The sequence below is a fragment of the Manacus candei genome, unplaced genomic scaffold (genome assembly GCF_025592945.1).
Source record: "Manacus candei isolate 608988 ecotype Guabito, Panama unplaced genomic scaffold, ASM2559294v1 h1tg000010l, whole genome shotgun sequence".
In the NCBI taxonomy this organism is placed as follows: Eukaryota; Metazoa; Chordata; class Aves; order Passeriformes; family Pipridae; genus Manacus; species Manacus candei.
The window spans coordinates 896295-920093 of NW_026138058.1; the positions used below are offsets into that span (position 1 = coordinate 896295).

General features: G+C 52.8%; 3 protein-coding genes across 6 annotated transcripts; 2 read left to right on the plus strand and 1 right to left on the minus strand.

Moving 5' to 3' along the window:
• Positions 1-22: 22 nt before the first annotated feature.
• Positions 23-6592, plus strand: POLR1E (RNA polymerase I subunit E). Of its 2 annotated transcripts, XM_051777607.1 has the most exons (13): positions 23-161; positions 247-350; positions 446-520; positions 1634-1710; positions 2014-2099; positions 2681-2736; positions 3087-3231; positions 4143-4250; positions 4524-4620; positions 4801-4934; positions 5644-5725; positions 5850-5981; positions 6238-6592. In XM_051777607.1, exons 1-13 carry the CDS (start codon positions 38-40, stop codon positions 6395-6397), a joined length of 1380 nt encoding a protein of 459 aa, XP_051633567.1. In that variant the 5' UTR covers positions 23-37; the 3' UTR covers positions 6398-6592. The 2 variants fall into 2 exon arrangements, with proteins under 2 accessions (XP_051633567.1, XP_051633568.1); XM_051777608.1 differs by lacking the exon at positions 446-520.
• A 1139-nt stretch (positions 6593-7731) lies between these two features.
• On the plus strand, positions 7732-12222 carry SLC25A51 (solute carrier family 25 member 51). The gene is made up of 2 exons (XM_051777615.1): positions 7732-7863; positions 9385-12222. Exon 2 carries the CDS (start codon positions 9425-9427, stop codon positions 10283-10285), a length of 861 nt encoding a protein of 286 aa, XP_051633575.1. The 5' UTR covers positions 7732-7863; positions 9385-9424; the 3' UTR covers positions 10286-12222.
• Positions 12223-12518: 296 nt separating this feature from the next.
• On the minus strand, positions 12519-23709 carry DCAF10 (DDB1 and CUL4 associated factor 10). 3 transcript variants are annotated; one of them, XR_007902795.1, is made up of 8 exons: positions 22546-22871; positions 21969-22082; positions 20299-20496; positions 19654-19856; positions 19422-19532; positions 18395-18540; positions 15925-17126; positions 12519-12879 (listed from the first exon to the last, which is right to left on the minus strand). XR_007902795.1 is itself a non-coding variant. In XM_051777606.1 (7 exons), exons 1-7 carry the CDS (start codon positions 23490-23492, stop codon positions 16758-16760), a joined length of 1170 nt encoding a protein of 389 aa, XP_051633566.1. In that variant the 5' UTR covers positions 23493-23709; the 3' UTR covers positions 12519-16757. The 3 variants fall into 3 exon arrangements, 2 of the variants coding, with proteins under 2 accessions (XP_051633566.1, XP_051633565.1); XM_051777606.1 differs by lacking the exon at positions 22546-22871 and adding an exon at positions 23464-23709 and having other exon boundaries at positions 12519-17126; XM_051777605.1 differs by having other exon boundaries at positions 12519-17126.
• Between the last annotated feature and the right edge of the window lie 90 nt (positions 23710-23799).

The window sequence follows — 23799 nt, forward strand, 5'->3', positions numbered from 1 at the left end:
ATAAGTGGCAGCCGCGTCCCGCCCCGCCCAATCGGGGATGAGCTTATTGACGCTGCCGGAGGCGGTGGCGACGCGGAGTTTGGCTCTCACGGCTCTCGTCATGGCCGCCGCCACCTGGCGCTACCGCGGGGACCTCGAGGCGGAGCGGCCGGCGGCGCTTGGTGAGCAGGGCCGGGCTGGGCTGGGGGCGCGAGGCGGGTCTTGGCCCTTCCCGGGACTCACGGGCTCCCTGTCCCTGTCCCACAGTGCGGTTCGCCAACGGGAGGCTGCGGAGCCCCGAGTCCCTGCGCTTCACCGTGTACCGGAGCCGGGACACGGCGCATCCCCGAAAGAGGCACCGCAGGATCCTGGTAAGGGCCCGCCCTAGGAAGGGCGGGGACGGCTCCGGGCAGGCAGATCGCCTTCATCCCGAGATGCTATGAGTCTTTCATTCCTTCATGGCTAGGCTTCACGAACGAAGATTTGGGAAGGCACTACCCACGCTTGTTACAAGAATGCTGTGATAGCAATGTACGATAAGGTGATAACCAGGTCACAGCCATAGTCGGGCAATGGCCACACGCGGAGCCGCTGCAGGTCACGGCACGAGCTGCATCTGGAATTCCCGTGCCGATCCCACCGCGGGCGAGTCCTGCACTGGAGGGCTTTGACCCTCTTTTGCCCTTAGGGCCGTGGTCGAGGCAGCTCCTGGATGTGGGAACTAGAAATTGTTCCCTGTGAGGGTGGGGAGACCCTGGCACAGGTTGCCCAGAGAAGCTGTGGCTGCCCCATCCCTGGAAGTGTGCAAGGCCAGGTTGGACAGGGCTTGGGGCAACCTGGTATAGTGGAAGGTGTCCCTGCCCATGTGAGGGGATGGGACTGGATGGACTTTAAGGTCCTTTGCACCCCAAACCAAGTCATGATTCTGTGAAAGTCTCTGCTGAGCTTTGCAGCAGATTTCTCTAAAAACCTCTCAGAGTTCAGCCCAGCCTGTGCCACAGAGATGTTTTGCAGCTGCCAGGAGCTCCCTGGGGCTGGGAAGGGGTTTTGGCTCTGATGTGGCTGGTGGAGCTGCGGGGTTGGGAAGGCAGAGCAGGGACCAGGGACCTGCCAAAGGTCATGGAATCTGTTGTGTTCTGTTCACGCAGGGAAATCTTCACCAAAGCTGTCTTTGTCTGGCTAAATTACATTATGAGAAGGTCTCTCCGTGGAGAGAGAGAAACAAGGGTACAGTCAGAAGGTGCTTTCTGCTGCTGCTGTTAAGCTTTACAGCTGCTTCCCTCGAGGAATAAATGACTTTTCAGCCCAAGTCCTTGGGGGAAATTCACTGCAGCGGAGCAGAGACACCAACACGTTCTCATTATGCATTGGAAATAGATTTAGGTGGCTGAGCCACTCCTGTGCTGGCTCTGGATTTCACTTGGTAAATTACAGGGGCTCAGGAGCTCTGGAGCTTTAGTGGGTCATTGAAAACCACGTTTTAATGTGAATTATTAAGGCTTGATCACAGTGAGGTGTTGTACATGCTCGCCATGCTGGTACAGTCTGGGTTTAAGTTATGATTCCTGGGAGTGCAGAGCTTGGTGGCACCAAGGCAGAGGCAGGGAAGGTCCCCAACAGCCCTGTGTTCAAGGAGTTCTCCCTGGTTTCCCAGGTCTCGGAGACAGAGCGGCTTTGCTACGTGGGGCACAATTTCGGCAGCGGGGTCATGAGGTGCAACTCCCTGTGCAGGTATGGAAGAAGGAGCTGGGAGTAGAGAGGGGCTGCTCAGACACAGAGCTTCTAGTCCCTTCCCTTGGCCTGGCTCAGAACTGTGATGGGACCTACATTTCACCTAGTTTAGTTGCCTTAAGACTTCTACATTTACTTAGAGCAGTGAGATGTTATGTTTTTGTATGTACACGTGCCTTGGAGGTAACTTGGTTTATTATGACATTCCGAATGTGCAAGGCAGGAAAAGTGGCAGGGGTGGGAAGACCACATAGTTTAAGTCATTTCTGGTTCCCACCAATCACTTGCCCCTGTTCTCCCCAGGTACTTTGTAGGTGTGTTGGACAAGGACTCTGGGCAGATGGAGGTCTACAACGCCGAGATGTTCAACATGCAGCCTCTGCTCTCAGGTGGGAGGTGCTGGGTGTTGGCCCAGTCCATGCCAGGCCTGTATGTGCCTCCAGCTCTCAAGCTGCTCTGTCTTCCTCATTCCTGCCTTGTTCCCTCAGCATGGAGGAAGGAGGATTCCTTCACTCCTCCATGCTGTGAGGAACAGTGGGAGAGGGAAGCACAGTGAGACCAGAGTGGAGGTTAAGCAGGGAGTGTGAAGGTGAGAGTCAGAGTGTCACTGCTCAAGTGCAGCTTTATCTGGGTGTGCTCTGCTGAGGGAGGACTGGATCCCTGAAAAATAAAACAGGTTGTCTTCAGCAGAACTAGTTTTTGTCACGGGACCCAGGAGGGTAACCCAAAGGATCAGGTCTTTCAGAGCTGATTTTCACTCTGTGAAGGAGGACCTGGGTTTGGCCACACCCAATTGGCCACACTCCATTGCACCCATAGGCTTTATAGCAAAAGCTCTTTTTTTGTTCTAGGTTCTCATATTTGATGTGTTCTTTTAAGTGGCCAAGCCCTGTGGAATTGATCCTGATGTGATGTGCCAACCTGTCCTGGTTGCTGCCATCCAAGCAGACTAACTTCTGTTCTTTTATAGATAACTTGATACCTGATGACGCAAAGGATTATCAGAAAAAATCCTACAGGGAGAAGGTAAAGTTGAAACCCCATGTCACATTCTGCTGTGAGTATCCGGCCAACAGGGGCAGGTGATGCTTGTGTGAGGCTGGGGTGTTTGGTGTCCTCCAGGGTAAACCTTTGCAGGTGCAGCACTGTCACTGTGCCCTGGAGGCAGTACAGTTAGTGCCTGACTTGGCAGTATTTTCGTGGCTATTTTAGGCAGGATCGCCATCCCAGGAGCTTCCTGCCCCTCGCAGACCAGCACCTCCACGCGCAGGTGTTGCCCTGTGAAGTGTTTGAAGTTTTATTAGAGGATGTGGCTGTGGAATGAACGATGGGGTTTGGGTGCACAGGGTGCTTTAATGTGTGTCTCTCCTGCACAGGTGGATTTGTGTATCGAGGCCTTTGGCACCAGCAAGCAGAAGCGAGCGCTGAGCTCTCGGCACATGAATGCTGTGGGCAACGACATCGTGAGCACAGCTGTGACAAAAGCAGCAGCAAACATTATAGATTCAAAGGGAGTGACAGGTGAGAGGATTCTGTCTCAGCGTTTAAGGATGGCAGCCTGAAGGGCCTTTTCCTGTCCTTACCAAGTGGGGAGTGACTGAAGAAGCAGCTGGTCTAACAGCTGAGAAAGGCACACATGAGGGAACGGCTTCCTTTTGCTCCTGCTAGTCTTGGTGTGGGAGTTACCTGAATGAGGGAAAGGCCCTGTGACCTCAGTGTTCATCCTGCCCAGTATTGGGAGCTCTTGTGGGAGTGCCTGGATATGCATTCGCTGGGATAAAGCCAGTGACCTTGGTCTGAACTCAGTGGCATGGCTGTGGAAAATGGCACAGACTTACCTCAAAGACTGTTGCGCCCTTGGGACAGGTCACAGCATGGTGCAGGGTTACCATCTTGGGGGGTTTCCAGGCTGTGGCAGGACAGAGCTGTGGCTGCCCTGACTTTGTGCTGTGGACCCCCCTATGCTGAGCAGGAGGGCGGACAGAAGCCCTCCAGAGCACTTCTGGGATCCTGAGTGTCATTGGTATGCACAAGAGAGGTGTCTGTTGAATGTAGAACCCAGTAGCTTTCATCCCTTTTGTTCTGGGGTGGATACTGACAGTGGTCCCAGAGCTGCTTTGTGCCAAGTAGGTGTTTGCTGGAACCCAGGGTGCCAAAACTGTGCTCTGCCCATCAAGCAGCAGCCAGACATCTTGGTGCCCTTCTTTTGTAAATGTTTCTCTAGTCTGGAATGGTTTTTCTAAATTTTAAGGAGCAGAAGGTTCTTGGTAGAAGTTTTAAATGTTTAAAGCTCCAGCTGTGACTAAACTGGTGTTGACCCAAGAGACACCATTGAGTAGACTTGCGTCTAAAGGGAGGATTTTGGTTATGTTCCTGTTCTCTGCATTTTGCTTTGCACAGTCCAAACACTCCCCTCCTGCTTCCCTCCCAAGCTCTGATGCAGGATGTGGCCCAGGATGACGTGCAGACCATCTCTGCCTTCCTCCCGCCATGCCACGAGGATGCCGACAGGCCGGAGCACGTGTACAAGTTCGAGGACAGTATCTTTTCCTGGTCACAGGGGTTTCCCATGTCTGTAAACCTCGATGTGCCCATCTGGGAGTGAGCCCAGCCTTTACCTCTCACAACCCAAAAGCTGGGAGCAGGGTAATTCTGTGTTGAGCAGGATTCTCTCCCTGTTGGCAGCAGTTCCCCTGGGAATAGTGGTGAGGCTGGCCATGCAGAAGTGACTTGGGTTGTGCCACAGTCTGTTAGAGGCTGCTGTCCCTGGAAGGGAGAGCCCAGGCCTGTTCTTTTCCTTAAAGCCCTGCCAGTCCTGTCCCCCACTGAGTACGAGGCGCTGCGGGTGCCAGCAGCTGCCCTGGCCAGCGCCACCGCGGAGGACATCACCAAGAAGGCAGAGGAGAGGAGGTAATGCTGCTGCTGAGGGCCATGTCCTGGCTAGGAGCACGAGAGCTGCCCTGGGGCAGAGGGGAACGTGTGATCCAGGCATGGCTGAGCAACACCTTCCTTGGGGAACATGGGGGATAGTTATGTGCACAGCAGCGAGGTGCTCTTTGTGGAGCTGAACTCCCCCTCCCTCTCCTGCAGCCACTGCTCCTTTGTTTTGGAGGAGCTGAAGTTCCTGCCTGCTGATGAGAAGAGCAGAGACCACAAAGCCCGATGCCTCTGGTTCCTGGACACCCTCATTAAGTTCAGCCACCTGAAAGTGATCAAGAAGAAACGTAAGAGAGTTTTCAGCTCATGAAGATGTGCTTTTGGGAATGTCTTTGGCATCCCTTGCTTGTCAGCTGAGTGTGGGGATCTCTTTTGTCCTCAGGGTCCTGCTTTTGAAACAACACGACACCAAACACTTTGGTTGAGATTTTCCAGGCTTGCCAATCTTCCATAGAAGTTGTGTATTTGAATGTCCTTGTCAGTCTGTGGCAGGGCTGATGGAGGAGGAAGTGGCAAGCCTGGCTGTAGTGTCCTCCTGTGTTCCTGGGGACACAGGAGTCACCTGTAGGACTGCTAAGGAGGATGTGGGAATGACTAGTCTTGGTTGTAATAGGGACTTGTAAATGTGGTCTCAGCTTTGTTAGTATTTTGTGGCAAAAGAAATACACACTTAAGTGTGTGTGTATTTTAGATTGTCTAGTGTAGAAGTGGGAGATCCCTTTTACGAAGAAAATAAAAGCTGTTAGGAGCCTCTCAGACCTGAAGAATTATGAAACCTAGAAGCCAAGGGCCCAGGCTTCTTTTAGGGTCTCTGTGTTCCTGGGAAGAGGTGATAAATGGTGGGATTCTTGGGGTTGGATTCAAGTATCCTTGTGGGTCCCTTCCCACATGGGATATTCTGTGATATTCCATTATAAGTGTCAGGGTGATACATGTGCTGCTGTGATGGGTGGGTGTGTGTTCCTCATCCTTTTGCCAAGCCCGTCTCTGGTCTAGATCCAATGGGTCCCGAGTGCCCACACATCATCAGCAGGAAACTCATGAAGAATTTCACCTCACTGACCTACAACAACGGCAGGTAAGGGACACTGTGAGGCTCCTGAGGCGCAGATAGGGCAGAGCTCAGTTTGAGTGGCCACAGACACGCCATCAGGAACTCCCATACACTCCACATCTCACAAGTTCTCTCTTTTGCCGCACAGTGTCCAGAATTTAGTCTCTGCATCCATGAAGGCTAAAATCACTGCCTATGTCATTCTCTTGGCTCTGCACATCAACAACTTCCAGACAGATCTCACCGTCCTGCAGAATGACATGAAGCTTCAGGAGAGCAGGTGAGCCATCCTGTGTGTTCACACCTGCTGGGATCTCCTACAGGGAGACCCTGGGAGAGCCCTGAAACTACCCTGGCATCTGGGTCAGGATTTAGTTTTCCACAGGTGGTGTCTGTAGGTGCAGGACCTGCATTTCCCAGCAGGTGTCAGCTGCTGGCTGCTCCTTGGATTAGGGCAGGAGGCCACGGATCCCTGCGGTGTCATGGCACAGGAGGCTCGGCAGCCCCACTGATGGTGTTTCTTCATTGTTTTCCAGGATCCTGGACATCGCCAAGGCTCTGCGGCTGAAGATATCCAAGGCCAAAGGGGGGCTGGGGCTGGAGAACGACCAGAACCACAAGCTGGGCACTCTGTCCCTGCCCTTGCCCATGCAGAAGGCGCCAGCAGGACAGCGGAAGCGCAAGAAAATTAACTGAAAAGCCCAAGAGGTCTGAGGAGCAACACAGCCCCTCCCTCAGAACATCATGGGGATGCCTTTGTCTGCTGGATTTGGGTCCAGCACCAGGGTGGAACAGATGTTTGCTTCATTACAATGCTGCTTTTTTATATTTATGTAGAAAAAGCTGTAATAAAAAGCGTCTGTCTCCAGGAGGGGAGGATGTTGTGCAGGATCAAGAGGGCACATCCTACTGATATATATTTCTGCTCCCTATTCCAGCTGATAATTCCTACCTGAGCAAATTCCCACTGAGAGCTGGGCAGGAAAACCCTCCCCTTCCTCCCTACCCCAGAACTTCTCTCTGCAGTGTTTCAGTGACAGGCTGAAAAATGTACCCAGGCCCGGGGCTGTGCTGGCCAGGCTGGGGGGGACGGTCCTGCCCCGGGCAGGTGGATGGAGCGGAGCCCCTGAGCTGTCCCAAGCCCCCGCACTGGGCACTTGGGCAGTGCCAGCCCTCGGCACCCGCCCCTGTACGGCACAGGCACAGAGCCGAGAGCTGCGGGCGAGGGCAGGGGACATGCTGATAAGGGAAACAGTTCAGCGTGTCCCCAGCCGCAATCCGTGCTCTCCACCCATCCCTGCCCACGGCAGGCACCGGCCAGGACCGGGCACCGGCCAGGACCGGGCACGGTGAGGCCATGACAGCGGTCGGCACCGCTGCCCCGGGCCCTGCACCGCCCGGCCGGCACTGCGGGGGCATCTTCCCATGCGCGGCTTAGGCAAGAACATCCACCCCGCCCGAACACCCCGGAATCATGCCTAAACATCCAAAACCCCCTCCCAAATCCCCTAAAGCATCCCAAAATACTCCAGCGGCAGTGCCGGAGCTCGCTCGGTAGGGGGCGCTGACAGAACAGAGGGGAGGAGTCTGATGAAGGGGCGGGGCTTGGTGAAGGGGGTCTGGGTGGAGGCCCGGGAAGGGGCGGGGCCTTGCGAACGGGGCGGGGCTACTTTTCCGTTTAAAGACGCTTCCTTAGACCTTGTGCAGCGACACAAACACTGAAACACAAACGAGCCGTTGTTATTTACGACCGAACTAATAAAAGCAATCGAACCCCGCCACAGGAGAGAGACTCTGTGACGTCGAGCCGCGGGCACTGAGGGCTCCGGGGCTGGGCAGAGGGTCCCGCCAGGGAGCACTTGCGGCCCGGCGCGGGCGAACCCGGCCCTGTTCCCATTCCCGTGCCCGTTCCCGGCCCCACTCCCGCCCCGCCCCGCGCTGGGCGTGGCCCGGGGCGGCCTCACGCGACTGGCTGGGGCAGGTTGGAGGCGTGGCCTGGGCGTCCCCTCGCGGTCGGCCCACCCCGCGGCGGCGCGGTGACGTCACACGGCGGCGCGGTGACGTCAGAGAGCGGCGCGGTGCCGCGCCGGGCCAGGCGCTCCGGGCGCACGATCCCGATCCCGACCCCGATCCTGCCGCTCCCATGGCACCACCGCCCGCAGGTGCGTCCCGCTAGCCCGCCCCGGACACGGCTGCAGCGCCCCGGGGGCGGAAGGGAGCGGTTCCGCGGGCCCGGCCGGGCCGCGGCCGCGGCCGCCGTACTGACCTTGGGCCCCGGTGCAGGGGCCGTAATGCCGCCGGGAAGCGCAGGATGTGCCGCGTGGGCTCCGCGGGCAGGGCGCGGTGCGGGGGGCGGTCGGATTGCCCGGGGAGCGGCCGCGGCCGGCCCGGGCCGTGCGCGGGCGCTGCGGGGCTGCGGCTCCCCCGGGACCTGTCCCCGCCGTGCGACACCGGGATGAGCTGCTGCCGCGGGAGCCGCGGCCGTGAGCGGGGACGGGCCTGCCGGGAGCCTGTCGAGAGCTCCTCCCGAGTCAGGCCTTCCCCAAGGGACAAAGACGGCGGGCACACCACAGGGAGCGGGCGCGGCTGAAAACGGGTTTCCCTTTCTTCCCCTCCCTCCTTTCTCTTTTGCCTTCTTTCTCTCTCCCCCGCTCTCCCTCCCCCCTCGCTCCTTTCCTTTCCTCCCTCCCTCCTTTCTTTCCCCTCCCCTTCCCTCCCTCCATTCAGCACCTCCTCGCTTCAGGCGGGGCTGTTGTCCCCACACCCCCTTCAGATCCTGGGAATCTCGTGCTGCTGGCGCTAGGGAGGATCTGAGGCTCTCAAACCACTCCTAGATGTCAGTGACCTCCCTCAGACTGAACTGTGATGGAGGGTGGGATTCAGACAGATATAGTTTTTCACAACTGTTACATAAAAACTCCCCTTCTGCTGACAAACAGGGCTCCACAAGTACCGATCCCTGCCGTCCTCCCCCGGGTTGTCTGGGGGAGCTGCCCCTTCCACGTGTCCTTTGGGACTCGGGTCCAGCCCCACTCGAGCTCTGAGACTCCTCAGCAGAGCGTGGGTGTGGATGCAGAGGAGGCTGCAGGGCAGGGAATTGGGACTGCCAGGGAATTTCACCTCTGTGTCAGTGAAATCCCACCTGTGTGGCACCTGTGCACCGGCTGTGGCTGAGACACAGGGAGTGGCTGAAAGTGCTCAGCTCCTGACTGGGATAAACTGCAACAGGTTGTGATTTATCTGTTGTGTTCTGCTGCAGGGAGAGGCAGAGTGGAAGGATCAGGTCTTGTGATGCTGCTGCTCATGTTGGATTTAGTTTTGATGTTTTGTTAGTGTGAGGGTCAACTTTTCACTGTTACAGTTCCTAATTCCAGGGGAATTCCAAGGGAAATCTGGTTTGTAAGCTTATTGGCTGTAGTGTAGCACTCTAGGAGTTCATATCTCAATTTCCTTCCTGATTTATTTGTGTTTTAACTGGAAAGTGCCAAGAAAGGCAGAACTACTTTTTACTGTCTCTGAGACTTGAACAGAAAACGATGCAACATCCATCAGATGTGGCATTTGTTGCTTTTCCCCTTCAAACTCGGCGGGACTTTGCTGAGGGGTTGTTTGAGTGATGCAGGGACGTGGCAGAGGCTGCAGGGTGCCCCTCAGTCCCGCTCACCTGGTTGTCTTTGGTGCAGGGAGGAGGCTCTGAGGACGCTGCATAGGAACGCTGGGACGATGGGTCTGGGAGGTGCTGAGCCCGAGGACCCCGCGAGCGGTGAGGCAGCGGCCCCAGGCAAGCACTACGTGTGCGGGTACTGCGCAGCCTTCACCAACATCGCGGTGACCTTCCCCATCCAGAAGGTGCTGTTCCGGCAGCAGCTGTACGGGCTGCGCACGCAGGACGCCGTGCGCCAGCTGCGCCGCGATGGGCTGCGCACGCTCTACCGTGGCATCCTGCCCCCGCTGCTGCAGAAAACCACCACCCTGGCGCTCATGTTCGGCCTCTACGAGGACTTCTCGGCGCTGCTGCTCAGCCACGCGCGCGCCCCAGAGCTGGTGACGCGCAGCGCGGCCGCTGCACTCGCCGGCACCACCGAGGCCGTGCTCACGCCCTTCGAGCGCGTCCAGACGCTGCTCCAGGACTACAAACACCACGATAAGTTCACAAACACTTACCAGGCCTTCAAGGTGCTGAAAGCCTATGGAATGAGGGAGTATTACCGGGGGCTGGTGCCTATTCTGCTGCGAAACGGGCCCAGTAATGTGCTGTTCTTCGGCCTGCGTGGGCCCATCAAGCAGTGTCTGCCCGAGGCGACCTCGCACAGCACCCACCTGGTCAATGACTTCATCTGCGGGGGGCTGCTGGGTGCCATGCTGGGCTTTCTGTTCTTCCCAGTGAATGTGGTAAAGACTCGCATGCAGGCTCAGATTGGTGGGGAGTTTCAGTCCTTCTCTAAAGTGCTTGTGAAGATCTGGCTGGAGCGCGACAGGAAACTGATGCGCCTCTTTAGAGGAGCCCACCTGAACTACCACCGCTCTGTGCTGTCCTGGGGGATCATCAACGCCACCTACGAGTTCCTGCTGAAGCTGCTGTGACCCCCATCCTGCTTGTGGGGCATTGGCACTCACGGTGTGTCTGGGCACACACCCAGGGAGCAGGGCCTGTGCATGTGACAGGTAATTCCTCCTGGCCTTCCATATTTATGGGGTGAATGGTGATAAATTTAAACCTTGGTGCAATTGTGATGAACTTTTTAAAGTATTCCTTTGCTGGCAGGTGAGTTTACCCATAACGGAGCTCCTAGGCAAATACAAGGTTTAAAAACAAATATCAAAAATACTTGTACCAGTCTGTTATTCAGTATCACTCCCAAAATTCCTTAACTCTCTGTGATGGGATGTGCTCCACTGCCCGCATTTAGAACGTGAGAATCAAGGAGAGGCTGAAGAAAACTGATTCCATTGCCTGATCAACTTCCAAGTCTTGATTCTGGAACTGCTTTTTCAGACCCTTTGGGTCTTCATTGTGTCAAGCTCAAAGGACACAGATGGGGATGACTGAGGTGTAGAGCTCCCAGCTGCACCTCAGGCTGCTTGCAGCAGTGACCATGTCCTCCAGCCGTGGCACTGACCATGTGACCTCAGCCCAAGCTGGATCTCTGTGTGTGCGTGTGTGTGTGTGTGCGTGTGTGTGTGTGTGCGTGTGTGTGCGTGTGTGTGCGTGTGTGCGTGTGTGTGTGTGCGTGTGTGTGCGTGTGCGTGTGTGCGTGTGTGTGTGTGTGTGCGTGTGTGTGCGTGTGCGTGTGTGTGTGTGTGTGCGTGTGTGTGCGTGTGCGTGTGTGCGTGTGTGTGTGTGTGCGTGTGTGCGCGTGTGTGTGTGTGCGTGTGTGTGCGTGTGTGTGTGTGTGTGTGCGTGTGTGTGCGTGTGCGTGTGTGCGCGTGTGTGTGTGTGCGTGCGCGCGCCTTCCTGGGAAAAGGGAAAAGTAGAAGGAATGAAACAGCAAACTCACTGAAGCTTTAAAGTGTCCTTCCTTGTAAAAAACCACGGAGTTTGTTCTGCTTAATCTTTTTGTTTGGGGGGTTTCGTTGGGTGGGTTTTTTTGCATTGCTACATTTTTGTTGCCTACAGCTATGGGGCCAGGGAGAAGCTGTCCCTCTTTCCAACACTCACAGAACACTCAGGCTCCTGCAGCTGCTGAAGCACTTCACACATGGCTCTTTGCACTGTGGTGTCTTGTCTTTTCTCAGTTCCTTCTGTGGAATTATGGATCTTGTGATTTTTTACCCAAAACTCAGGGTTCTGCCTGCTTGATGTGTGCTGCTGAAAGTTCTGTCAGACACAGTGGCATAGACAAGGTGAGGTTCCTGGGTTACCTGCTTCAGTTGGAGGTCTGTAGGTGTAGCAGAGATGGAAGCCAAAGACGACCTTGGAAGCAGGGAGGTGGGAAAGTGGAGTGTTTGGAGATGTGTTTCAGGACTTTTGTGGGCAAGTACTGAAAAAGACTGACAGAAATGTGAAAATTGCATGTCTAACAGACGTGAGAGTTGAGAGATAAAAGACTTCAGACCTTAGAAACAAGGACACAAAAGCAAGCATGACCCTGAGCCAGGTGAGGGTCTCAACAAAAAGCATTTGATTCTCCTGGGGGACTTCCTGTTATTAAACTGTATGTTTATATATATATATATAAACCAAAAGACTGTGGATGATGCAGAGCAGCAAAGCTTTCAGAAACTGGTCTCATTTTGGTCTTTTTGTAAGTTTTGGAGGGGCTACTGCTTTTCTAAATTACAGTTTTCCATTTGCTAAACTGTCTTCCGATATTGATCCTAATCAGTGTGTTGCAATCATAAACACAGCCCTGAGCTTCACAGCCAGCACAAACACAAGTTCTTGTATCCCAGTGGTGATTATCTGCATCTAAATAAAATGTTTACTGGATATTTGTTACTGGCGGAATCTGATTTTTACCAGTGTGCTGGGTTTTTTTGTAATCACTCCTTGATGGAATAAAAACAAAATCTGCATCCTGTTTCTCTGTGGAAGATGTTCTGTGCTTCTGTAATGTCAGGGAAGCTGAAGTGTCAAGAGAGAGTTTGGCACAAGCCCAAAGCCAGTCAGTGGCTTTCAGCCCCAGCAAAATAGTGCAGACCTGGTCTGAGGCTGAGAGTCCAGTTTTGACTTTTCATATGTCATTTTCAGAAAAACATGATGGAAGAGCACTGAGCTGCGTCTGTGACACACAGGAACTGCAGCACCTAAGCACTAAGAGGGTTTTTTCCTTTCAGTTTTAGGGGGTAGGCAAGAACCAGTGAGCATTACAGAACACAGCTCATAAAATAGATTTTAATTCAGTGAATTATTAAATATTTATTATGCAAGCAAGAGAAACTGTCCACAAATAGTAAGTTACTGTACGGCTGTAAGTACAATACTTTCAGAGCAGTTCTGATACTTCATATATGGTATTAAAAGGCTACAGTTTTTACTATGAAATCTCAGGTATTTCAAAATATTCTACATGCACAATTTGTTTTTGTAGTAAAAACCTTATACTTAATCGAGGATACTTAGTGCTTTAGAAAATGTACCTTTGACTAAGATTGGGAAATGAGAAGTTTCTGTTTCCTGCAGGACAAAAACAGGATGGGCCGTTGGCTTCTTCCTTTCACTCCAATTTTTTATAATCCTGTAAAGTAGATTTTTTAAAAGCTTCCATTTGGCAAGTGTATTTCTGTTTTCTAGGAGTTTCTACGTCCTAAAGCAACAGACCCATGTTCTACCATGTCATAACCTTCTCCACATCAGCGCTACCCAAATCAAAAACACAACACAAACGAACAAACAAAAAACCCCAACAAAATCAACCAAGCCCCACCCCCTCCCCCCAAGCCCCCAGAAAAACCTGATGTTTACATTCTAAATCTGGTAGTAGGCATCGAACTGTCCTTACCCCAAAACTCCAGGAGTGCAAACAAACGTGTGTGTGTGTCTGTATTGCTGTGCTTTCCTTCCTATCCCCATGCTCTGTCTGCCGGTGCTGTGTCTCCCTGGGCTGCCCTGGCTGGCCCTGCACTGGAGCCCGTGGTTGTGCACGCTCTGACACCCCCAAGCACACACCTGAGTGTGGCCACAGGGCCCCAGTGATGGCCTCCCCCTGTCCCCCCCACACTGGGAGACATTCTGGCCATGCACGTGCTGCCACAGCCACAGAATGTGACAGAACCAGCTCCAGCACAGCTCTGGTTCCTCAGACACTGCCAGGTGTGGCCTCCCCACAGATCTGCAGCTGCTGACCAGCTCTGGAGAGGCAGGAATTCTTCCACTGAAGACGTTCTTGAGTACAAAGACAGGCATTTAACAACACACTGCACAGCTAGACAGAGCTCTGTCCCCAGGAGAAATGCTGTGAAATTTAAGTGCTGCAGCACCAGTTTACAAACACCCCTGGTGTGAGCCACCCCCCAGAGGCTGCCAGCGCAGTCCCTCATCTTCCTTGAAAACTCTTCTTCACAGTTTTATACACTTCTCAAGGTTAAGCATTCAACCTTGGAAACACAACTATGATAAACCTTTTTTTTTTTTTGACTATTTGGAAATAACTCAAAGCTCATGGACAAAAAACTTCATTGCTTCAGTAAAGTTACTGTAAGAGAACTGAAAATCCTCCCACTACAATGTGACTGCAAGGTGTGCCAGCTGTGAACCACTCAGGAGTGAACTTCACAGGCAAAACGTGGTAAAACTTTCATGGAAAACTTCGAGTGTTGTTGAAATGGAGTAATCAATCAAATGACCAAAGTCTAAGACTACCTAGTTACTCTAATTCAAACTTATTACAAATGTCATCAGAAGGACAAAGTAACATTTCTACAGCGTACACGTACAGATTCAGTTGTTTTATGCATCTGCTGGACACGCTACAAAAGCTTCAAGGTGACCAAACCCCCTCACCAGGTGAGCTGTCGGTCCCAGAGCCGGGTAGGGCCACTCAGCCCACCACAGGTCGTATCAAGGTGTGGTGACATGTGTCACTTTATGGTAACAGTTCTTCATACAGAAAGGTGAGTGTCCAATGCTCAGCACAATACTGGTGTAAAACACAGCGTATCATGAGGTAGAATTAAAAAACACTCAGTGCATATTCACAGGCATAGCATTACAGTCACTAGGGATCCACCAGTCCGAGGAAGTTCCAAGAGGAAAGAACAAAAACAGCCTTGAAAGCAGACAGACAGACCCACCCAAGAAATGCTTCGATTCCACGGGTGGTCCTTCACCTCCAAAACAAACACTGTGCAAGTCCACGAGAACTGTGAAACTCCCTCGAATGTCCCTGTAGTCCCTTCCATGACGTGTAAGAAAACACCAAATAAGGTGAGAAAGCAGCCTGGCAGTGGGAGAGAACTGCCCAGGGAAAAGCCACAGTGGTCTGGGGCAGGACCTGTTTTTTCCCCAGACAGCTTGGCCCATTACAAACTCCTTGTAGCTCCTTCTTTGCATAAAAGTCTTGTATCCCACAGCTGTCCCTGGGTTTCCTGCACACTTCCCTCCCAGGGCATTAACCCACAGCCCAGGGAGCTGACCCTGAGCTGCTCCAACAACCCCAGACCCACGTGCCCAGGTGCAGGCTCAGGCTCACAGGGGCTGGGTGCCAGCAGAAGGGACGTTTGCCCTCAGATTACCAAACACCAAATAACTGAAGGCTTCCTATTACCAAAGAAATTCTCCACAGCAGGAAATTTAAGACTTTTTTCTCTCATAATGCAGAAGAGCCTTAAGTTCAATAATTTCTCCAGCACCACCAGGGTATGCTATGCTGCCTGCACAAATCCAAATCTACGGGAGGTTCCTCAGGCTTATGCTTCCAGCTCTCTTACCTCCAGAAATGTTGTTTTTATCCCCAAACGTGTTTTGCAAAAGGCTTTGTAAAAGTCAGCTTTGAACAAGTGTGCTCTGTCGAGCCACAGACAGTGAACCTGAACACCAAAAGCTGACAGTCCTTTCAGGTAAAGTTCTGAAGTTCCCTTCTGAACTGAGTGTGTGACTGATCAGTGAAACTTTAGTGAAATACTAAAAAAAACCTGATCTTGGAACACGTAAGCGAAGAGATTATAACTCATGTGGACTGAAATACCTATGCATTTACAAGGTTGGCTCTATTAACTCGGGGGCTGAAACCTGGCATTTGTACTTTGGGTATGATCACAGAATCCACTGAGTTGGAAGGGACCCAAAAGGATCACCCAGTCCAACTCCTGGCCCTGCCCAGGACACCCCAACAATCCCACCCTGTCCCTGAGAGTGTTGTCCAAACACTCCTTGAGCTCTGGCAGCCTTGGGGCCATGACCACTTGTCCAATGCCTGACCACCCTCTTGGGGAAGAACCTTTTCCTAATATCCAACCTAAATCTCCCTGACACAGCTCCAGCCGTTCCCTTGCGTCCTGTCATTGCTCACAGAGAGCAGAGATCAGTACCTGCCCCTCCACTGCCCCTTGGGAGGATGCTGATGGCCCCAGTGAGGCCCCCCCTCAATCTCCTCTAGGCTGAATAAACCAAGTGCCCTCTGCCCTTCCTCATAAGGTTTCCCCTGCAGACCCTTCACCAGGATGAATGTTACAGTGTTCCACACCTGCTGATAAAGCCTGGTTAGATCCAGACAGATCTCACTGTTGACCGGTTTGCTTATAAACTCCTCCCAGACTGAGAGCACACGTGAAGGAAGGCTCACCTGGTGGTACTATGGACACATCCGAATGAATTCCTCCCACAGCCAGAGTGCAGGCAAGGTGTGGAAAAACAGCCAGCTGGGAAACACCCCAACATCAGCAGAAAGCCACGGTGTTTCAGATGTGGGATGATGTGGAAAACTCCCTACAACAGAAACCCAGCAGTGGAGGAGCCAGAGCTGCCCCACTGCACGAACCATCAGAGTTCCTCTGGGTCAGGGTCTTCCGCAGTGCTGAGTGAGGGGCTCAAGGGGGGCCTGCCTGCAAGGGGGGGGGGCCTGGGTGAGCTTCAGTGGTCCCTCCCACCCCGAGCCTCTGTGACTCATTTTTCTAGCCAATTACAACCAAATTCATATAGAAATGAAAGTAAAATTTCCTTTTCCTTTTTTTTTTTTATGTCAGTAACTGTGTTGCTTATGTAGTCAAGCAGCTGATTATCTACAAATCACCACCAAGTTGCTTCAGCGACAGAGGAGGAAGGAGAGGTCAGGCAGAGTCCAGCTCCTATGGGACAGGAGGCACCCGGGCCCCCTCTGCATTGTCTCAAACAGCCCACTCCAGTTGCACTAAAGGAAATGATCAAGTATCAGGGTACAAACACAGCAGGACAGCAACTCGATGGCACGGGACCAGCAGCAGCAGAACTCCACTGGCTCTGGGACACGGCCGCAGGCTCATGGGTGCAGGAGGAAGATCCGCACGGTGCTGGGTTGGAAAATCCTTCCAGGGCCGTGTTCCAAGACCACAGTAACCGGGATCCCATCCAGAGCGAGAGATTTTGGAGAGAGCTGAAGTACAACCCACGACCATCCAGGCGCAGGCCCCACTGCCGTGCCTAGAACTTGGGCTGGTAGAGGGAGACGCGTCCACTAAGGCACCCCGAGGCGATCTGACAGTGCGTGGGGGAGAACTTGGTGGTGAGCACCACGTCGTTGTGGGAGTATAGGGAGCGGATCTCGCGCAGGGGACTGGCCTCCCGTGGCAGGCAGTCCACCAGCTCCCGGCACTGCGCGTCAAAGCCCAGCAGGCGGATGCCAAAGCCGTGCGGGGACGAGATCATGCGGCCGTCGGGGCTGAAGCAGAGCTCCTTGATGTACCCCCGGCCCACGTTGGCCTCCTCGATGCAGTGCGTCAGCCGCAGGGAGCAGCGCGGGGACACGGGGCGCACCGGGGCTCCTTCCTGGAATTCATAGACACAAGTCCACTAAAGGGAGAGGCAGAGAAAGGGACACTGAAAGAGAAGTAAAGCACTGCAAACACACATTCCCTCCCACCAGCCTGGACAGGTAACGAGCAGTTCATGGCACTGATGCTATTGCTGACCCGCCCTTCAGTGAGCACCAAGAACAGACCAGTGCCTCAGCATCTCCCTCGCTCTGAAAGCTGTCCAGCATCAAAGCTGCTTTTTTAATTAAATGGGTGCTAGATATCATCTTTTCAATCTAGTTTTTATGTGCAAAGAGCAAAGCCTAATCCTTTGGCCAGGCACCTGCTCTAATTTAGTAAATATTTTAAATTAAATCTACAATAAAGCCAAACTCATTCAACTGTAACTTAGAGCTGACCACTGGCATTTTGAAGTCCATTTCCTTGGACTTCAAAAGGAAAGGAACCTAGAAATGAGGGAGAAACCAATTTCTGAAGGAATGTTACAGACAGCTCTACAGCCAGCTTGTTTTTCATGGGACAGGCAGGGATCTTAATTATTTAATCTCAAAAACAGGTCAGTGACTAAGTTTGTATTGTGTTGATTCCATTTCAGCCAAAAGACTAAGTGTTCCTAGCTCTGTCCATTGCATTCTTCTGAACCACCCACAAAAGGAACAATACCAGAGAGAGTAAGGCAGACTCCAGGACTATGGGAAATTATAACTCAGGCAATCAGCAGTACCAACAGACCCAATATAACATTTGCATTTTGGAAAAATCCTGTGCTGTGTAGTGGTTTGGTTGCCACAGAACCAGCTTTAATGATTATAACCACTTTGCTAAGCTTCCACTCAGTCCTCTAAACTTCTGTAAGGGGTTACCATTAAAAAGAGTGGCTTTCTTAAAACAAAAAATCTCAAACAAATACACAGACACCAAAAAAAAAACCCAGCCCAAAGAAAACCGAACCAACCTCGATTTACATCAGCAATCCAACTAACTAAACTGTTTATTATTGGTCAAGTATTACTGTCTATTGTTGATCAATTTGGGGGACCAAAGGCTCCAGCTTGCAGCTGAGCTGTAGCTGGTCTTGTGACTTCATACTTCAAGTAAAAGTTGGAATTGGATTCTGCCAGGAAGATCATTAAAAAAAAAATAATTTTTTTTTCATAATTTTGGTGCAAAATGACAGAATTTGTAAGCATGACTAACTAATCTATTCACATGAACATTTACCCCCAAACAATGAAATTCCAGTATACCTGTCTGATACATGTAACCCCACATGTTTTCAGGAGGAACACGAGGCTCTGACCGTACCTCCTGGTCGTCGGTGTTGCTGGAGCACCGGAGCAGTGTGGCCCAGCCCTTGGGGTGCAGCTGCAGCGATGTGATGCAGTTCCCACGATCTCTTTCTCCAGGAACCTCTGGTGTCAACACCTCCAAGCTATTCCTGGGTGATCCACCTGGAAGGGGGATCAGCTGTGAGTCTCAGTCCTGCTGCTGAAGTGGGGTCACACCTGTGACAGCTGCACCCAAGTGCCAGGACAGACCCCGCCACTGTGACAGGGTAATTCAGAGGAGTTTCACAACACCTACAGCCAACACAGTCCTCATTTCAAACTGCTCCTTTTTTTGAAATTTGCATGCCAAAACCTGCATAGAACCACCTCACACCAAGAACCACGTCAGAGTCAACCTTTCACACTTCCACTCTTCATTACACTACAGCAAAAGCTGTAGAGTTGGGTTTTTATAGGAACTACTGATTCTCAAACTTGTATGATGTCTTCTCAAAATTCCTTCCAACATTTGCCCAGCTGCATGCAAGCTTGTCTCCCTTGTTCCCCTCACCCACAGGTAGATCACTCCCTATCATTCAGGTAAGCCTCCTCCTTTCATCACTGTTTCAGCATCTCACCATGATGCACATAAAACTTAACATTATACTTTTTTATATTGCAAGGAATTTGCCAAGTATTCATCCATTTGTCAAGTTCACACTGACTCTCTGGAAGTGTATCCCAGTTTTTACCCCTAAAGATCATTTGTTCAGGAAAAAACCACAAGGAAGAGGGAGCACCTCTATGTAACAACAATAATGAACTGACATAATATAAAGCTCTTGTTGCTGTTATCAGATTTCTCGGAAAAAAAAATGATTAGAACCCCAGGCTTTGGTGTGCAGCGATATTTAATTGGTTTAACAGAAGTCATAGCAACACCATTTTTTTAAAACCATGGAGACAAAAATGCAGTTTTTCACTATCACAGTCTGGCCTTTTCTGATACAAGTCAAAGTCCATGATTTGTTTTAATTTATCTTTTTTTGGTGACCTTGTCCTACCTTCTCGCTGGGAGGACCGTGACAAGTGTTTCTCAGAAAGTGGACCCGAGTCATGCTGGTGACAGGGTGAACCCACAGCTCGAGGGCCGGAGGAGCCAGATGACGTTATGTCTGCAAACAGCATCACCGGGTGAGCACCACAGGCACGCCCAGCCCACCTGGGACGCTGCCAAGAGCACCCCACAAAACACCTCTAACACAGGGTTGCCCCAGAGCGCTCCACAACATTCACCTGAGCTTGACGTGGTCCTCCTGGCTCTTAAAATCGGGTAGCTGCCAACCTCTAAGGACTTGTTTAGGTCAAGGTCATGCAAAATCAGGAGGTAACCCGAGGAGGTGGAGATGAGCATTTTGGAACAGTCTGGTGTCAGCCTCATTCGCATGAGAAAGCGGGTGTGAAAGAACTTCTTGTGGGGACATCCATCCTCTGTGCACCTGGACAGCAACACAAGCACAGGGCACGGCCAAGGTCAGCCCTGACTCCAGGCCCTGACGTCCTGCGCCTGAGGGTCCAAGGTGTGCCCAGCATCCTTGTTCACCCCAAAATCTCTTTCTGGAGCACTGTCTTTATCCTGCTTTTTAATGAAATGGCAGAACTCATGAGTTCATATGGCCACAACGAGGGCAGAACTTTCTCCAAAAGGAAGAACTACATTTTGGCATGTCAGCAAAAATTTGGTCCTTTCAGTCACTGGACCTAATAGATGGGACATCACTACAGAGAGGTGATGCAAGCTCTTGGTAAGGGGTATACACTACTCCCAGTGTTTCAGAACATATTCCAGCCCCCCTTGAGTTTGCACCTTGTACAGAAGAGCCCTGTCCTGGTGTGCTGCAGAAACACCATGGCGCAAACACAGCGTACACATCTGGGTACCTGTTGGTGTCCCAGATGATCACGTTTCCATCGAAGCCCGACGTCACCAACAGCCTCGTGTTGGTGTCGTACTCAATGTTCTTGACCCAGCTGGTGTGGCCATGCAGAGTGCAAACTTTGGTGTTCAGCTTCCTCAAGTCCCAGAGTGCAATTGTTGTGTCGTCGGAGCATGTCGCAAACAGTCGGTTATCCAAAAACCTGGGAACGGCAGGGAAACACTGCAGCTGTTCAGGGCCTTCTCCAAGGCAAATGCTCTTGGGCAAGAATGTAAGCTAGCACAGAGAGTAACAGAATAGCCATACACAAAAAAACCCCAAAACACACAGCAGAATATGTACCAATAAAAGAAGAACTGTCGGGATATGAACCAGTAGTACCTCTGTAGTAGCAAATGAATAAACACACAGAGGCACAGCAAAAGTTTGGTTTAGTTTGGGGTTTTTTAGGCGTTTTGTATGTTAGTGAATCATGTACAAATCACACAAGAGCCAAACCACTGGTGGACAATACTCTCAGACAGAATCCCAGCAGTAACTCCACCCGTTCCCTCTCTGGACAACACTGAGTTCAGTGTGGATGGAGGAGCTGGACTTAGCACAGCTAGGAAGTAAGCCGAATAAACCTAGTCTAGAGGTTACTGAAGCAAATGCAAGGCTTTCCAAAAACACCGAGTGAAGACAAGACCTTGTTTGCGAACACACAAAAGTTGTTTGGTTCACTAAGAAAATCAACAGGCAAAACCACCGTGTTGGCACTACACAATTAAAGCTGAGCACCGTCTGCTCCCACTAGAACTCGGGCCTGCATTTACTTTTAGAAGGACAAAGCATGCTGGTTTATGTTTGGAATTCATGCCCAATGAAAGCATTCAATGAAAAAAAGCCCGACCTGAGGTAAATGGGATAAGACACCCACTCAAAAAACACCCACTAAACATCCTTTATCTCAGAGCTACACCACACAAAAGCAGCAACAACCCTGAAAAATGAACAATAACCAATCACCATGGGAGAAATCCCAAACTCTGGTGTAATAAGCACTTTTGGTGTTTATTACAAGGAATTTCTGCAGTGCTACAGTGGCTGGAGTCCTGCTCATTAACCAGAACAAGGTTTCAGGTAACACTGCAGTAACTGTGTGCAGAACAGAGTTCAGTTCCTCTGTGCCAGACAGACGCACATTTTACTTCAGCTTTCCTGACAGACAACCAGCTGACGTAAAACTTCAGTCTTTTTCGTAAAAAGGACAGCTAACTTGTGAAAAACATTGACTTATCTGAGGAACATGGCACCCCATATCATATCTGTCTCTTTTGAGGGGAAACGCTCAGACTGTTCTGCAGTTTTCTTGAATTTTTTGGTTTGGGTTTAGTTTTTGTTGTTCTGTCGTTGGTTGTTGTTTTGGGTTTTTGGTTTTTTTGGGGGGTTTTTCTTTTTTGCTTTAAGAATTGAAGAGTAGCTGCAATATTATTAGAAGGCACCTTAAATTCACCCCTCAAACTCAATTCACAGACGCAGAACAGTTAAAGAAACTCTGATTTTAAAGGAAAAAATTTGTATGATAAAAGTACTGGATTTAGGCTCCCACTATTTTCTGCCCTGTCCTGAGAGACTGGCAGAGGATTGAAAGCATAATGGCTGAGCTGTGGCAAAACACCCCTCCTGACCTACCTGATGTTGTTTACACAGTCTTCGTGGGCCTCAGAGAGAGTCTTGATGTGCTTTGAGGATATTGGGTCAAAGAGCAGGACTTCGGTCTGTTCACAGGCGACAGTCAGCACCGACCTGAGGGAGTAGAACCTCTGCGTTGGGGGGGTTTGCCCTCTGGCAGGTACCTCTCGTGCTGTGGGTTCCCCTGCCCACACCCTCTGGGTGTTCTGACACTGCAGTAACACCAACTCAAACGCTAATTTGGAATATCTATTTGCCCTTCTGCAAACCCAGAGGGGGCTTTTCACTAAAGCCTTGTAAAACAGATTTGGCAGCACCAGGGGAGCCCTGGCAGCAGCCTGAGCTGGGCACTCGTCAGCGGGGATCGAGGCTGACTGTCCTGGAGAGGGAGGGTCTCTGCTCTGCCCAGGGTCACCAGAGCGGCATTTGGGCCTGGGGAGCCCCAGGCACACCTGGATGTCGATCCAGGGCACACCTGAATGGGCAGAGGCCCGGGCACACCTGGATGTGGATTTCGGGCACACCTGGATGGGCAGAGCCCCGGGCACACCTGGCCGGGGTTCTCACGCGCACCTACCCGTCGGGCGAGTACTCGAGGTTGAAGACCGCGCCGTGGGTGCGGGTGCTGAGGGACACGGAGTCGGCGGGCTGGATGGCGCCGTACAGCCCGGTCATGGCGCCGAATGTGTCCCGCGCCGGGTCCACGGCGGCGCCGCGGCCCAGGCAGCGCCCGCGCAGCCACGCAAACAGCCCCCCGGGCGCGCCGGGCCCCGGGCCCGCAGGATCGCGGTGCCCGGGGGGCTCGGGGTCCAGCACGGGCCCCGGCGCCGGGTCCGGGTCCAGCCCTACTCCCGGCCCCGGGCCCGGCTCCGGCTCCGCGCTCATGGCGGCGGCAGCGCGGCTCCGCCCCCTGCCGGCGGGGCGGGACACTGCGCCTGCGCAGCTCCGCCCCCTGCCGCAGGCCCTGCGCATGCGCAGCTCTGGCTCACCCCTGCCCCTATGAGGCCCCGCGCTGCACGGTCACGTGACTGCAGCTGCACGTGACGGGGGCGGCACCGGTGGGTTTGGAGCCCCCTGAGCGGGACCCCCGATCCGGATCGCTCTGACTCGGGACCCCCCTGATCGGGACCCCGTGACTCGGATCTCTCTGACCCGGGACCTCGGGACCCCCCTGAGCGGGGCCCCCTGACCCGGAGCCCCCCTGGGCTGAGGGTTCCCGGTCCGGGGGCTCCCTCTGGCCCTGAGCCCCTCAGAATTTGAGTCCAACTTTGCAGTTGGGCAGTTATGATCCAGCCGTTGCGTTGTCAGCGTTGTACAAGGCTGAACCCTCTGTTTTGAGGCAGACTGATCACACACGGGTGTTGAGCTGTCGCTGGGCAGTGCTGCCCCTGTCCAGGGCTTCTCAGCCTCCCCTGCCCTGACAGCGAGGCGGGCACGGCCGGGACAGCTGATCCCGGCTGCGTCAGCTTTTATTTATGTCTCCTCTTTGCCTTACCCCAGTTCACACGCTGGCAGTGATGCCATGGGGTGTGGGGGACAGTTTTCCAGGGGGTTACAGCCGTCTGGGGGTGTTGCTGCTCGGGACCAGCCATCGGGCGGTTGGTGCTGAGCAACTGCCTCTGCAGTGGTTTATGCCCGTGCCCGTTCTCATGGCGGCGAGAAAACACCAAAACAGCGCACGCTGGGAACCCCCTGAGCCCGGGCGGGACCGTGCACGAACTCCAGTGCCGCTGCGAGCGGGGCCCCCAGCACGGACTGGCACCGGGCCCGGCGGGAGAGCGGGCACCCGGGCAACCCTCGGCTCTGCCGAGTCCCTTCTGCTCCGGGGCCG

Excerpts from the sequence above, each read along its gene's own strand:
- DCAF10 (XM_051777605.1), bottom strand. The coding sequence starts at position 22,853 with ATGAGCGCGGAGCCGGAGCCGGGCCCGGGGCCGGGAGTAGGGCTGGAC. Across the intron at positions 20,497-21,968 it reads GACTGTGTAAACAACATCAG|GTTTTTGGATAACCGACTGT; the intron begins GTAGGTCAGGAG and ends TGCCGTTCCCAG. Across the intron at positions 17,127-18,394 it reads GCAACACCGACGACCAGGAG|TGGACTTGTGTCTATGAATT; the intron begins GTACGGTCAGAG and ends CTCTCCCTTTAG.
- SLC25A51 (XM_051777615.1), top strand. The coding sequence starts at position 9,425 with ATGGGTCTGGGAGGTGCTGAGCCCGAGGACCCCGCGAGCGGTGAGGCA.
- POLR1E (XM_051777607.1), top strand. The coding sequence starts at position 38 with ATGAGCTTATTGACGCTGCCGGAGGCGGTGGCGACGCGGAGTTTGGCT. Across the intron at positions 521-1,633 it reads TGATAGCAATGTACGATAAG|GTCTCGGAGACAGAGCGGCT; the intron begins GTGATAACCAGG and ends CTGGTTTCCCAG. Across the intron at positions 4,935-5,643 it reads GAAAGTGATCAAGAAGAAAC|ATCCAATGGGTCCCGAGTGC; the intron begins GTAAGAGAGTTT and ends TCTCTGGTCTAG.